Source organism: Ascaphus truei, unplaced genomic scaffold, assembly GCF_040206685.1.
Source record: "Ascaphus truei isolate aAscTru1 unplaced genomic scaffold, aAscTru1.hap1 HAP1_SCAFFOLD_879, whole genome shotgun sequence".
Classification (NCBI taxonomy): domain Eukaryota; kingdom Metazoa; phylum Chordata; class Amphibia; order Anura; family Ascaphidae; genus Ascaphus; species Ascaphus truei.
In genome coordinates this window covers 67038-80445 of record NW_027457218.1, presented here as the reverse complement: position 1 = coordinate 80445, position 13408 = coordinate 67038, and the positions used below count along the sequence as shown (strand labels likewise).

The following is a 13408-nucleotide window of genomic DNA, read 5'->3' as shown; positions in this document are numbered from 1 at the left end:
GAAGTGAGGTGCGGTGTGGGCAAAGGAATAGTCTAGGGGCAGACCATGTCTGAACAAACAGGAGGGGGGGCAGACTAGCCCATTCTGGTGAGGATCTCAGAAACTGCTGTAGCAGCTCACTGATTCCATGCTCGCAGGCAAGGAATGCAACATTGTTGCAAGCCACACAGGCACAGTATGTGTCTGCAGACTCCATGCAGCTGGGAATAAAATCTGACAGGCAGAAACTGCAAAGGAGAGAGGGGGGTGAGTCAGAAATGTGGCTCTTGTTCCATAACACTCCCCGTCTGGTATCTGTAGATACCACTATATAACAAGCTATGTGGAACATATGTGCAATACATACAACATAACGATATACTGCAAAGGTCCATATTTCCATAGCAACGTGATACCGGCTGGTACCACTGGCATCAAAGTCCTTTGGCCAGGCCTTCCAGTAAGGGAAGCCAGGTGGGTGCGTAGCTCTTGGTTAGCTTGATGCACCACAATGTCTCTTAAAAGTCCACGGCACTGGTAACCAGTTTTTCCCCATCACAGTCCGATTTGGACATTAGAAGGATAGTCTCTGTAATGGGTCTTATTGAGGCGGCCTCCTACTCTTATGAGGCCGTCGTTGTCGATGAAGGGATTCAACTTCCAAAGTGGACTGTTTTTGTGAACACTTTTCTTTCCGCAAATGCAATTGATCTCTTCCGCATACGTTTCTCTTTGAACATGACCGAGAACAGTTTCCTTAGCCTTTGTAATTTCCTCTACGGTGCGCAGCTCTTTGCAGATGTGCCAGCCGTGGCAGCCGGTAGTTTTACCATCTGATGTCTGGCGGAAGGTGGAGGCTATATGCCCGAGATGGGCTACTGCTCGCAGAAGGGCCGTCCATCTTGAGAAGCGTTGGAATCGGTGTGATCCGAATGCGTTTTTGTGCGATACATTGGTGAGTACCACGGATACTTGGGGGGGCCTTATCTCCGTATCCTTTTCGGGATCCACGAGTTCAAAATCGCCAACTGGGGTTGGTAGCGTTTCCGCAGGCTGCGCAAGAAACGTTGGTCCTGTGAGCCACGACGTATTCTGCAGTTGAGATGCGGGTACTGATCTGGTGGCATGATCTGCGGGATTTTGATCTGTGGGCACGTGGTGCCATTGTTCTGGTTGAGTTGATTTCCTGATTCTTTCTACACGGTTAGCTACGTATACGTAGAATCTCCTCTTCTTGTTGTATATGTATCCCAGCACCACCTTGCTATCTGTGTAGAGTTTGACGGCATCTGGTTTGCTGTCCATCTCATTCTCGATAAGCTCCGCCAGTTCTACTGCTAACACTGCACCACACAGCTCTAGTCTGGGTATAGTATGGTCGGGTTGTGGCGCCAGCTTAGCTTTGCCAAGGATGAACCTGATGTGGCAACTTCCATCCACGTCCGTGGTTTTTAGGTAGGCCACCGCTGCTATAGCTTTGGTGGAGGCATCTGAGAACACGCAAAGCTCTTTGCTCTGTGCGGCGGTGAGAGATATAGGTGAATAGGGGCGTGGGATTTGAAGTTGCTCGAGGGCCTTCAAGGAGTGTTTCCACGTTTCCCACTCTTTCCGTTTTTCTGGAGGTAGTGGGGTGTCCCATTCCTGTTTTTCGAAGGACATTTCTCTGAGGAGAGACTTCCCTTGTATAGTGACAGGAGCCACGAATCCTAGCGGGTCGTAGAGACTGTTAACGGTGGACAGGACTCCGCGACGTGTGTAGGGTTTTTCTTCGATGGCTACCTGGAACGTAAAGGTGTCTGTTTTAAGATTCCAGCTTATCCCCAGGCTCCGCTGTATGGGAGGCGTGTCGGTCCCCAGATCCAAATTCTTGAGATCTGGTGCTTGATCATCTGCGTGGAACGCCTTCATCACTGTGGCACTGTTGGAAGCTATTTTGTGCAACCTTAGGTTGGCATTTGCTAACATCTTTTGTGTCCTTTTGAGTAGATCTACGGCTTCTTCTTCGGTGGGAACTGATTTTAATCCGTCGTCCACATAGAAGTCTCTTTCGACGAAGCTCCTGGCGTCTTTCCCGAACTCTGCTTCTCCGTCTTGTGCCGTTCTTCTGAGGCCGTAGGCTGCCACTGCAGGTGATGGGCTGTTCCCGAAGACATGTACTTTCATGCGGTACTCCGTGATTTCTTTTTCTATGTCGTCATCTTGGTACCACAGGAATCTTAGGTAGTTACGGTTGTCTTCTCGCACAAGGAAGCAGTGGAACATCTGTTGAATGTCTGCGGTTACGGCGATAGGTTCCTTGCGGAAGCGGATCAGCACTCCCAGAAGACTTGTTTGTCAGATCCGGCCCGGTGAGGAGAACATCGTTTAGGGAGACTCCCTGATGCTGAGCGCTGGAGTCGAATACCACTCGGATTTGGCCAGGTTTCTGGGGGTGGTAGACGCCAAACGACGGGAGGTACCAGCATTCTTCGCCTTCTTTCAGTGGGGGCGCCGACTCTGCATGGCCACTGTGGAAGATTTTTTGCATGAAGGACACAAAGTGTTCCTTGGTCTCCGGTTTCCTTTGTAGGTTACGGCGGAGCGAAGCGAGCCTAGACATAGCATGGTCTCTGTTGTTTGGGAGGCGTCTTCTTGGCGAGCGGAAAGGTAGTGGGGTCACCCAACTGCCCAATTCGTCCTTGAAGAGCTCCTTATCCATTAACCTCAAGAATTCTTTGTCTTCCATTGATGGCGCCTGTTTGTCGTCGTCCTTTGTGGTCTGGAACACTGTACTCCCTAGGTTGTTGGGGTATTTTCTTGCCACAGGCGCGTCGCCATAGTTCCTTTTGGTCTCGAGCTTCTCGTGGACCTGAAAGTGGTTCGGACAAGGTTTGAAGTGGGACATACGACCGTTCTCCAACAAGTTCGTCCGTAGGGCGCCTACGTTGTCGGGTCCTCGTATCCTGTCTATGCATACTTCTCCCACTACCACCCATCCTAGATCGAGCCTTTGAGCGCTTCGGCCGTTGTGGTCCCCATTTCGCTGTTCACGGATCTTGTGTGCTCTCATGATGTCTCTGCCAAGTAGCAGCAGGATCTGGGCATCTTCGTCTAGTGGTGGGATATGATCGGCAATGGTTTTTAGATGGAGATGGTGTCGCGCCACGTCTGGCGTGGGGATCTCAGTCCTATCTTCTGCCATGTGATTGCACTCGATGAGTGTGGGAAGGGGCATGCTCACTGTGCCGTCTATTGAGCATATGGTGTAGCCATTCACTCTTCTCTCTGTAGTCTCCATTCGCCCTGCGCACGTTCTGAGAGTGTAAGGAGAAGTACTGTCTTGTATGTTGAACATATCGAAGAATTCTGACCTGACCAGCGATCGGTTGCTCTGGTCGTCGATGATTGCATACATCCGTTTGGCTCTTTGGGGTTGTCCCTCTGGGTGCACTGCTACCAGACATATTTTAGAGCAAGATCTACCGTCGTTTCCTTCTCCGCATACTTCTGTGCATTTGGATGCTACTGACGTCGGGGGGGGTGTGTCTCCCACTTCTTCCTCCCCGCCCTGCTTTGTCGGAGGGTTAGGGGCTTTGCTTGCTTTGGGCTTCATAGCTTCCGGGTGTAGAGCGGCTATGTGCCTGTCGCTATCGCACTCTGTGCATTTCATAGCTTCTTTGCAGTCCTTGAATAAATGAGTTGTGGAAGCACAACATTTGAAACAGGCTCCCCATTCCCTGAGTAGGTTCTTTCGCTCCTCTATGGGTTTCATCCTGAATCCGAAGCACTTGTTAAGTGGATGCGGCTTTTTGTGGATAGGGCATTCTTTGTTAAGGTCCCTTGTTTTTTTGTCCCTGTCGGCCGTCTGGCTGGGACTCGCGTGGGTCGTAGGGGGCACGTCCGTCCTGTGGACCGAGATGGGTGTTCTGGAATCCTTGTACCTTGCTGTTGACCTTTCGTTCCTCGGGTGGCTGGCGCTGGATGTGGTTTGCGCCCCTAAGATGAAGCTGGGATCGTTCCTTGTCTTTGCTGCTTCGCGAATGAAGCTCAAGAAAACTGAGAATGGGGGGTAGACAACCTGCTTCTCCCTTTTGTATTTGTAACCTTGTGAAAGCCACCTTTCTTGGAGGTTGAAGGGTAGCTTCTCCAGGATGGGTCTCACTCCACGAGCTGAATCTAGGGCGTTGAGACCCATTAAGGAATGGTCTTTCCTTGCGAACTCCAGTTCTTGCAGCAGGTCTCCAAGATCTCGTAACTTCGAGTAGTCTTTAGTTGTGATCTTGGGGAAGCTCTCGATTCTTTTGAAGAGTGAATCTTCGACTGCTTCGGGGCTGCCATAGGACTCTTCTAGCCTTTCCCACACTAGGTCAAGACCTACTTGGGGTTGGTGCGCGTTTGCCGCCCGAAGTCTCTGCGCTTGCTCCCTGGATACGTTCCCCAGGAACTTGACTAACAGGTTGAGCTCTTCCCTTGCTGAAAAGTCCAAGCTGTCGATTGCGTCTTTGAACGTGAACTTCCACGTCCGGTAGTTCTCAGGGCGGTCGTCAAAGCTGATGAGTCCTGCATGCACCAAGTCGCGCCGGATCATGTACTTGGCTATGTCTGTCAGACCTGAGACATCGGCGCGTTTGTCCCGTTCCGAGGTGGTTGCTGGGACGGTCTGTGCGGTCGCCTCTTCCTTGGCGTGGACGCGTGATGGCTGCTGGCCAGTGTGAGGGGCTGTTTTCTCCCGCGTGGGTGTACCTGGATTGCGAGCCTGTTGTGGTGCATCCGTGTGCGCGCTGGCGTGTGGATCACTCTTGTGGCTGTGGCTGTCCCAGGCAGCATGTGCCATTGCAGGAACGGCATCTTCTCCTCGTGGGCCTAGCAGGTCTTCGGTATCTGTGGAGTCGCTCCATCCGTGTTGAGATGGTGCGCTGGTGTTTACACTGAAGAGGCTCCTTACGTAGTCTTCAGTGCGTCGGGCTGGATCCTCTGAGGCAAACCGTCCGTACGGTTGCTCCCCGCCATCCTGTTGCGCGGCTGCTTCTAGGACTTCGGCTTGGGCTATAGCGGCAGCAGCTTCTCTTTCTTGATTTAGGGCCTCTAGGCTAACGTCCACCTCTGTCTTTTTCCGTGCAGCGGTGGCAGTGGCTGCAGCGGCGGTGGCAGCGGCGGTCTGCTCCTCCTCTTCTATGCGGGCCCTTTCTAGTTTCATGGCTGCCTCTTTCTGAGCGTATGCGGCCCTGGCACGTGCGGCCTCTGCGGTGGCTCGCGCCTTGGTGGCGTTTGTGCTTGCGCTAGACACGTGAGATTGTGCTGATCTTGCTGACCTTGATGAGTGCCTGGATGTGCTCGAGCGCTGCGATGCGGTCTCCAGGAGGAGCTGTTTTCTCTCGCTTTGGGCGTCCGTGATGGCGGCCCGCACGCGGCTATCACGTGTCGAGTCAGTATTGTGCTGTAAGTCCCTTTCATGCAGGCTTTCACCGGTATTAGCCATGGCCAGGTAAGTGACGTATGCCTCTGACAGCCCTTGGTAGCGTACGTGATCTATCTTTAATTGAGTTATTGCCTGCTCGAGCTGTTGCACAGAATTGCCAGCGCCGGCGACATTGCATACCCCAAGTGCGGTTGTTTCCCAGGCCAACTCTAATTTAGCGCGGTGCGCTTCAATGTCAGTCTCGTATTTTTCGCGGGCCTTTTGAGTCAGTGTGACGGTTCATTTAGGCCTTGCGCCTGCCTGCGCCTGTTGCAGTTGCGCGGCGGTCTCTGTGTCTGACAGATCGCTTTCCTGCGTGATGTCTGGTGAGGCTCTGAGTTCTGCCATGCTGTAGGCGTGTGTAGGCCTTTAGCCAGTGCGTGTGGCGTGCGGTCTTTTTACCTTGTCAGCGATGGGCGTCTGTCTCAGATGGTGCCGAGCGGTGTCCTGCAGCGTGCAGCGTTGGGGTAGCTGTACTTACAGGTGTCCGTTGGCTCCTCACTGTGGGGCTGAGCAGCGGGTGGACTCAGACAGAGAAAAAGGCAGTTAGTAATTGTGAGAGAAGCACTGTTTGTTGCAAGGCTGCTGCGCAGTTTGAGCTACAGGTTGTCTATGAAAGCTGCAGACTGTGTGCAGTTGCAGAGGCTGCTCTGTGTACTATTAGCAAAGTAAGGCTGCTCACTGTCTTTGCATAAAGCTGTGGTAGTTTGCTGTGTAGAGGCTTGTGGCTCTGTGTAGCAACGTGCTTGTGCAATGTGGTGAGAGACTGCTGTTTATTTGCTATGTAAGCTGCTTGCTTGTATCTTTAGCATAAAGGCTGTGGGTAGCAGCTCCTCTGTGTGTATTTCCCAAGGCACACGGTCCTCTTTTTACTATTCTGAAGCCAGGGCACGTTGGTATGAATGGCTCCCGATAGCATTAACACAGTTCCCTTTTAAATCACTCCAAGTCCTGTAATATTTCCTCCACTTTATTGGGAAAAGGTAGCAGGGTACAGATACTTGTGGATGGTGTGTAGTGGTGATTATTAGTTAGAAACCGGTAAAAAGAGATGGCCTCACCAAGGGGGATAAACAGAGAAAGGTTCTTTACTCACTGTCTCCAGGGTGGAAAAGGAAGTGAGGTGCGGTGTGGGCAAAGGAATAGTCTAGGGGCAGACCATGTCTGAACAGGAGGGGGGGCAGACTAGCCCATTCTGGTGAGGATCTCAGAAACTGCTGTAGCAGCTCACTGATGTCATGCTCGCAGGCAAGGAATGCAACATTGTTGCAAGCCACACAGGCACAGTATGTGTCTGCAGACTCCATGCAGCTGGGAATAAAATCTGACAGGCAGAAACTGCAAAGGAGAGAGGGGGGTGAGTCAGAAATGTGGCTCTTGTTCCATAACAGTTCTGCAGTGAGGCTGGAGCAGTGACTGCAGATACCCCAAACCTTTATCCGCTGGGCCCTCCGGAACCGGAGATATGGAGTACCAAAATACAGCATTTCACACTTAGTCATTTTTCTGAGCCGTTTCTGCCGACGCCGGCAAAGCCTATGGCGCGACCCGTTCTTCTTGGTTCGACCCTTATCGGGGTCCAGGATTTGGGGACCCGGTTGTGGTCGAGTGGGGGGAAGCCTAGGAACTAGGGACAAAAAGAATTTTATTCCTAGGGGCCCTAGAACTGTTTATTCCCACGCCACTTGACGTTGACCTTGACTTGTAAGTGATCAAAGCTCTCCTATTGAAAATGTATCCGGTTTGCGGTCTGGACGGCAGCCAACTTGTTCTTCGAAAGTTACCTCGAGGAACCTCCATTGAAGTCAGTGGGCCCATCGACTTTCAATGGGAAACCGGCGCTCTCCCTCTCGGACGCCACCTGCTGGTCTTTACAGGAAACAGGACTAAAACAACAAGATTCTCCATTAGAATGCATGGAGCCCTAATGGCGGCCAATGGGGACCTGCAAAATGGTGCCTGAAAAGGCGGGAAAGAAAAGAGCTATAATCATTAAAGGACTATTAACCCTTGTGCTCCCGGATGGATTCTAGTGTGTGTGTGATGCAGACACTGATTAAACCAGACATTACAATGGAACAGGGGAAACGGGAATACACATGTACATGTCATTACAGGGGTTAAATCACTGTTCTGGGTCTTAGCCCAGTTAACCCTTTGACTCCCGGGTGAGGTCAGGGGATGGCCAAATGGGGTGTAACCCCTTTCTCCCGCTACAATTACCTTATAGGAATCCTGTGTGTGAGACGCCCTCTTATCCCATCACAGGGGGGCACTGCTGTCCCTATTACCTTATAGGAATCCTGTGTGTGAGACGCCCTCTTATCCCATCACAGGGAGGCACCGCTGTCCCTATTATCTTATAGGAATCCCGTGTGTGTGTGTGAGACGCCCTCTTATCCCATCACAGGGAGGCACCGCTGTCCCTATTACCTTATAGTAATCCCGTGTGTGTGACGCCCTCTTATCCCATCACAGGGAGGCGCCGCTGTCCCTATTACCTTATAGGAACCCTGTGTGTGAGACGCCCTCTTATCCCATCACAGGGTGGTACCGCTGTCCCTATTACCTTATAGGAATCCCGTGTGTGTGAGACGCCCTCTTATCCCATCACAGGGAGGCACTGCTGTCCCTTTTACCTTATAGGAATCCCCTGTGTGTGAGACGCCCTCTTATCCCATCACAGGGAGGCGCCGCTGTCCCTATTACCTTATAGGAATCCTGTGTGTGAGACGCCCTCTTATCCCATCACAGGGAGGCACCGCTGACCCTATTACCTTATAGGAATCCCGTGTGTGAGACGCCCTCTTATCCCATCACAAGGAGGCGCCGCTGTTTCCTTTACCTTATAGGAATCCCGTGTGTGTGTGAGACGCCCTCTTATCCCATCACAGGGGGGCACCGCTGACCCTATTACCTTATAGGAATCCTGTGTGTGAGACGCCCTCTTATCCCATCACAGGGAGGCACCGCTGTCCCTATTACCTTATAGGAATCCCCTGTGTGTGAGACGCCCTCTTATCCCATCACAGGGGGGCACCGCTGACCCTATTACCTTATAGGAACCCCCCGTGTGTGAGACGCCCTCTTATCCCATCACAGGGAGGCACCGCTGACCCTATTACCTTATAGGAATCCTGTGTGTGAGACGCCCTCTTATCCCATCACAGGGGGGCACCGCTGTCCTTATTACCTTATAGGAATCCCCTGTGTGTGTGAGACGCCCTCTTATCCCATCACAGGGGGGCACCGCTGTCCCTATTACCTTATAGGAATCCCGTGTGTGAGACGCCCTCTTATCCCATCACAGGGGGGCACCGCTGTCCCTATTACCTTATAGGAATCCCTGCTGTGATAATTTGGGGTCAGAGGTTGGACAGAATGGAGGGATCTGGTTGGCTATTGTGTTTATCGGGTTTCCTCCTTCTCCCCCTCAGGGACGTGTGCCGGCAGGACGAGAGCTGCGGATATTACTACAGCCTGGATGCAGACGTGGTGATAACCAACCCGGACACCCTATATATACTGATCCAGGAGAATAAGTGAGGGGGGCCTATATATACTGATCCAGGAGAATAAGTGAGGGGGGGGGGCCTATATATACTGATCCAGGAGAATAAGTGAGGGGGGGGCCTATATATACTGATCCAGGAGAATAAGTGAGGGGGGGGGCATTATATACTGATCCAGGAGAATAAGTGAGGGGGTGGCCTATATATACTGATTCAGGAGAATAAGTGAGGGGGGGGCATTATATACTGATCCAGGAGAATAAGTGAGGGGGGGCTATATATACTGATCCAGGAGAATAAGTGAGGGGGGGGCATTATATACTGATCCAGGAGAATAAGTGAGGGGGGGGGGCTATATATACTGATCCAGGAGAATAAGTGAGGGGGGGGCCTATATATATACTGATCCAGGAGAATAAGTGAGGGGTGGGGCTATATATACTGATCCAGGAGAATAAGTGAGGGTGGGGCTATATATACTGATCCAGGAGAATAAGTGAGGGGGGAGGGTCGGCATTATATACTGATCCAGGAGAGTAAGTGAGGGGGGGGGCTGTATATACTGATTCAGGAGAATAAGTGAGGAGGGGGCTATATATACTGATCCAGGAGAATAAGTGAGGGGGGGGGGCTGTATATACTGATCCAGGAGAATAAGTGAGGGGGGGGGCTGTATATACTGATCCAGGAGAATAAGTGAGGGGGGGGGGGAGATAATGACACACTGACCTCTCTCCCCACAGGAAAGTCATTGCCCCCATGGTGTCACGCAGTGGGAAGCTGTGGTCCAACTTCTGGGGGGCTCTGAGCCCCGAGGGCTACTACGCCCGCTCTGAGGACTACGTGGATATAGTCCAGGGGAAGAGAGTGTAAGTGTCACTGTGTCACCCTGCGGGGGGAGGGACAGGCTCATAGCTCCCTTCTGTCTGTGTCACTGTGTCACCCTGCGGGGGGAGGGACAGGCTCATAGCTCCCTTCTGTCTGTGTCACTGTGTCACCCTGCGGGGAGAGGGACAGGCTCATAGCTCCATTCTGTCTGTGTCACTGTGTCACCCTGCGGGGGGGAGGGACAGACTCATAGCTCCCTTCTGTCTGTGTCACTGTGTCACCCTGCGGGGGGGAGGGACAGACTCATAGCTCCCTTCTGTCTGTGTCACCCTGCGGGGGGAGGGACAGACTCATAGCTCCCTTCTGTCTGTGTCACTGTGTCACCCTGCGGGGGGAGGGACAGTCTCATAGCTCCCTTCTGTCTGTGTCACTGTGTCACCCTGCGGGGGGAGGGACAGGCTCATAGCTCCCTTCTGTCTGTGTCACTGTGTCACCCTGCGTGGGGAGGGACAGACTCATAGCTCCCTTCTCTGTGTCACTGTGTCACCCTGCGGGGGGAGGGACAGACTCATAGCTCCCTTCTGTCTGTGTCACCCTGCGGGGGGAGGGACAGACTCATAGCTCCCTTCTGTCTGTGTCACTGTGTCACCCTGCGGGGGGAGGGACAGACTCATAGCTCCCTTCTGTCTGTGTCACTGTGTCACCCTGCGGGGGGAGGGACAGACTCATAGCTCCCTTCTGTCTGTGTCACTGTGTCACCCTGCGGGGGGAGGGACAGGCTCATAGCTCCCTTCTGTCTGTGTCACTGTGTCACCCTGCGGGGGGAGGGACAGGCTCATAGCTCCCTTCTGTCTGTGTCACTGTGTCACCCTGCGGGGGAGGGGACAGGCTCATAGCTCCCTTCTGTCTGTGTCACTGTGTCACCCTGCGGGGGGAGGGACAGGCTCATAGCTCCCTTCTGTCTGTGTCACTGTGTCACCCTGCGGGGGGAGGGACAGGCTCATAGCTCCCTTCTGTCTGTGTCACTGTGTCACCCTGCGTGGGGAGGGACAGACTCATAGCTCCCTTCTGTCTGTGTCACTGTGTCACCCTGCGGGGGGAGGGACAGACTCATAGCTCCCTTCTGTCTGTGTCACTGTGTCACCCTGCGGGGGGAGGGACAGGCTCATAGCTCCCTTCTGTCTGTGTCACTGTGTCACCCTGCGGGGGGGAGGGACAGACTCATAGCTCCCTTCTGTCTGTGTCACCCTGCGGGGGGAGGGACAGACTCATAGCTCCCTTCTGTCTGTGTCACTGTGTCACCCTGCGGGGGGAGGGACAGTCTCATAGCTCCCTTCTGTCTGTGTCACTGTGTCACCCTGCGGGGGGAGGGACAGGCTCATAGCTCCCTTCTGTCTGTGTCACTGTGTCACCCTGCGGGGGGAGGGACAGACTCATAGCTCCCTTCTCTGTGTCACTGTGTCACCCTGCGGGGGGAGGGACAGACTCATAGCTCCCTTCTGTCTGTGTCACTGTGTCACCCTGCGGGGGGAGGGACAGACTCATAGCTCCCTTCTGTCTGTGTCACTGTGTCACCCTGCGGGGGGAGGGACAGGCTCATAGCTCCCTTCTGTCTGTGTCACTGTGTCACCCTGCGGGGGGAGGGACAGGCTCATAGCTCCCTTCTGTCTGTGTCACTGTGTCACCCTGCGGGGGAGGGGACAGGCTCATAGCTCCCTTCTGTCTGTGTCACTGTGTCACCCTGCGGGGGGAGGGACAGGCTCATAGCTCCCTTCTGTCTGTGTCACTGTGTCACCCTGCGGGGGGAGGGACAGGCTCATAGCTCCCTTCTGTCTGTGTCACTGTGTCACCCTGCGGGGGGAGGGACAGGCTCATAGCTCCCTTCTGTCTGTGTCACTGTGTCACCCTGTGGGGGGAGGGACAGACTCATAGCTCCCTTCTGTCTGTGTCACTGTGTCACCCTGCGGGGGGAGGGACAGACTCATAGCTCCCTTCTGTCTGTGTCACTGTGTCACCCTGCGGGGGGAGGGACAGGCTCATAGCTCCCTTCTGTCTGTGTCACCCTGCGGGGGGAGGGACAGACTCATAGCTCCCTTCTGTCTGTGTCACTGTGTCACCCTGCGGGGGAGGGACAAACTCATAGCTCCCCTCTGTCTGTGTCACTGTGTCACCCTGCGGGGGGAGGGACAGGCTCATAGCTCCCTTCTGTCTGTGTCACTGTGTCACCCTGCGGGGGGAGGGACAGGCTCATAGCTCCCTTCTGTCTGTGTCACTGTGTCACCCTGCGGGGGGAGGGACAGTCTCATAGCTCCCTTCTGTCTGTGTCACCCTGCGGGGGGAGGGACAGTCTCATAGCTCCCTTCTGTCTGTGTCACTGTGTCACCCTGCGGGGGGAGGGACAGGCTCATAGCTCCCTTCTGTCTGTGTCACTGTGTCACCCTGCGGGGGGAGGGACAGGCTCATAGCTCCCTTCTGTCTGTGTCACTGCGTCACCCTGCGGGGGGAGGGAGAGACTCATAGCTCCCTTCTGTCTGTGTCACTGTGTCACCCTGCGGGGGGAGGGACAGACTCATAGCTCCCTTCTGTCTGTGTCACTGCGTCACCCTGCGGGGGGAGGGAGAGACTCATAGCTCCCTTCTGTCTGTGTCACTGTGTCACCCTGCGGGGGGAGGGACAGACTCATAGATCCCTTCTGTCTGTGTCACTGCATCACCCTGCGGGGGGAGGGACAGACTCATAGCTCCCTTCTGTCTGTGTCACTGTGTCACCCTGCGGGGGGAGGGACAGACTCATAGATCCCTTCTGTCTGTGTCACCCTGCGGGGGGAGGGACAGTCTCATAGCTCCCTTCTGTCTGTGTCACCCTGCTGGGGAGGGACAGACTCATAGCTCCCTTCTGTCTGTGTCACTGTGTCACCCTGCGGGGGGAGGGACAGGCTCATAGCTCCCTTCTGTCTGTGTCACTGTGTCACCCTACGGGGGGAGGGACAGGCTCATAGCTCCCTTCTGTCTGTGTCACCCTGCGGGGGGAGGGACAGACTCATAGCTCCCTTCTGTCTGTGTCACTGTGTCACCCTGCGGGGGGAGGGACAAACTCATAGCTAGCTCCCCTCTGTCTGTGTCACTGTGTCACCCTGCGGGGGGAGGGACAGGCTCATAGCTCCCTTCTGTCTGTGTCACTGTGTCACCCTGCGGGGGGAGGGACAGGCTCATAGCTCCCTTCTGTCTGTGTCACTGTGTCACCCTGCGGGGGGAGGGACAGTCTCATAGCTCCCTTCTGTCTGTGTCACCCTGCGGGGGGAGGGACAGTCTCATAGCTCCCTTCTGTCTGTGTCACCCTGCGGGGGGAGGGACAGTCTCATAGCTCCCTTCTGTCTGTGTCACTGTGTCACCCTGCGGGGGGAGGGACAGTCTCATAGCTCCCTTCTGTCTGTGTCACTGTGTCACCCTGCGGGGGGAGGGACAGGCTCATAGCTCCCTTCTGTCTGTGTCACTGTGTCACCCTGCGGGGGGAGGGACAGGCTCATAGCTCCCTTCTGTCTGTGTCACTGTGTCACCCTGCGGGGGGAGGGACAGACTCATAGCTCCCTTCTGTCTGTGTCACTGTGTCACCCTGCGGGGGGAGGGACAGTCTCATAGCTCCCTTCTGTCTG

The 13408-nt window shown here is 54.4% G+C and overlaps 1 protein-coding gene across 1 annotated transcript in view; it reads left to right on the top strand.

Moving 5' to 3' along the window:
* Positions 1-13408, top strand: part of LOC142486456 (multifunctional procollagen lysine hydroxylase and glycosyltransferase LH3-like) — a 125931-nt gene that overhangs the window by 71280 nt on the left and 41243 nt on the right. The window contains exons 7-8 of the mRNA XM_075585049.1: positions 8854-8958; positions 9672-9797. Coding sequence (XP_075441164.1) covers positions 8854-8958; positions 9672-9797 — 231 coding nt within the window. The remainder of the gene's footprint in view (positions 1-8853; positions 8959-9671; positions 9798-13408) is intronic.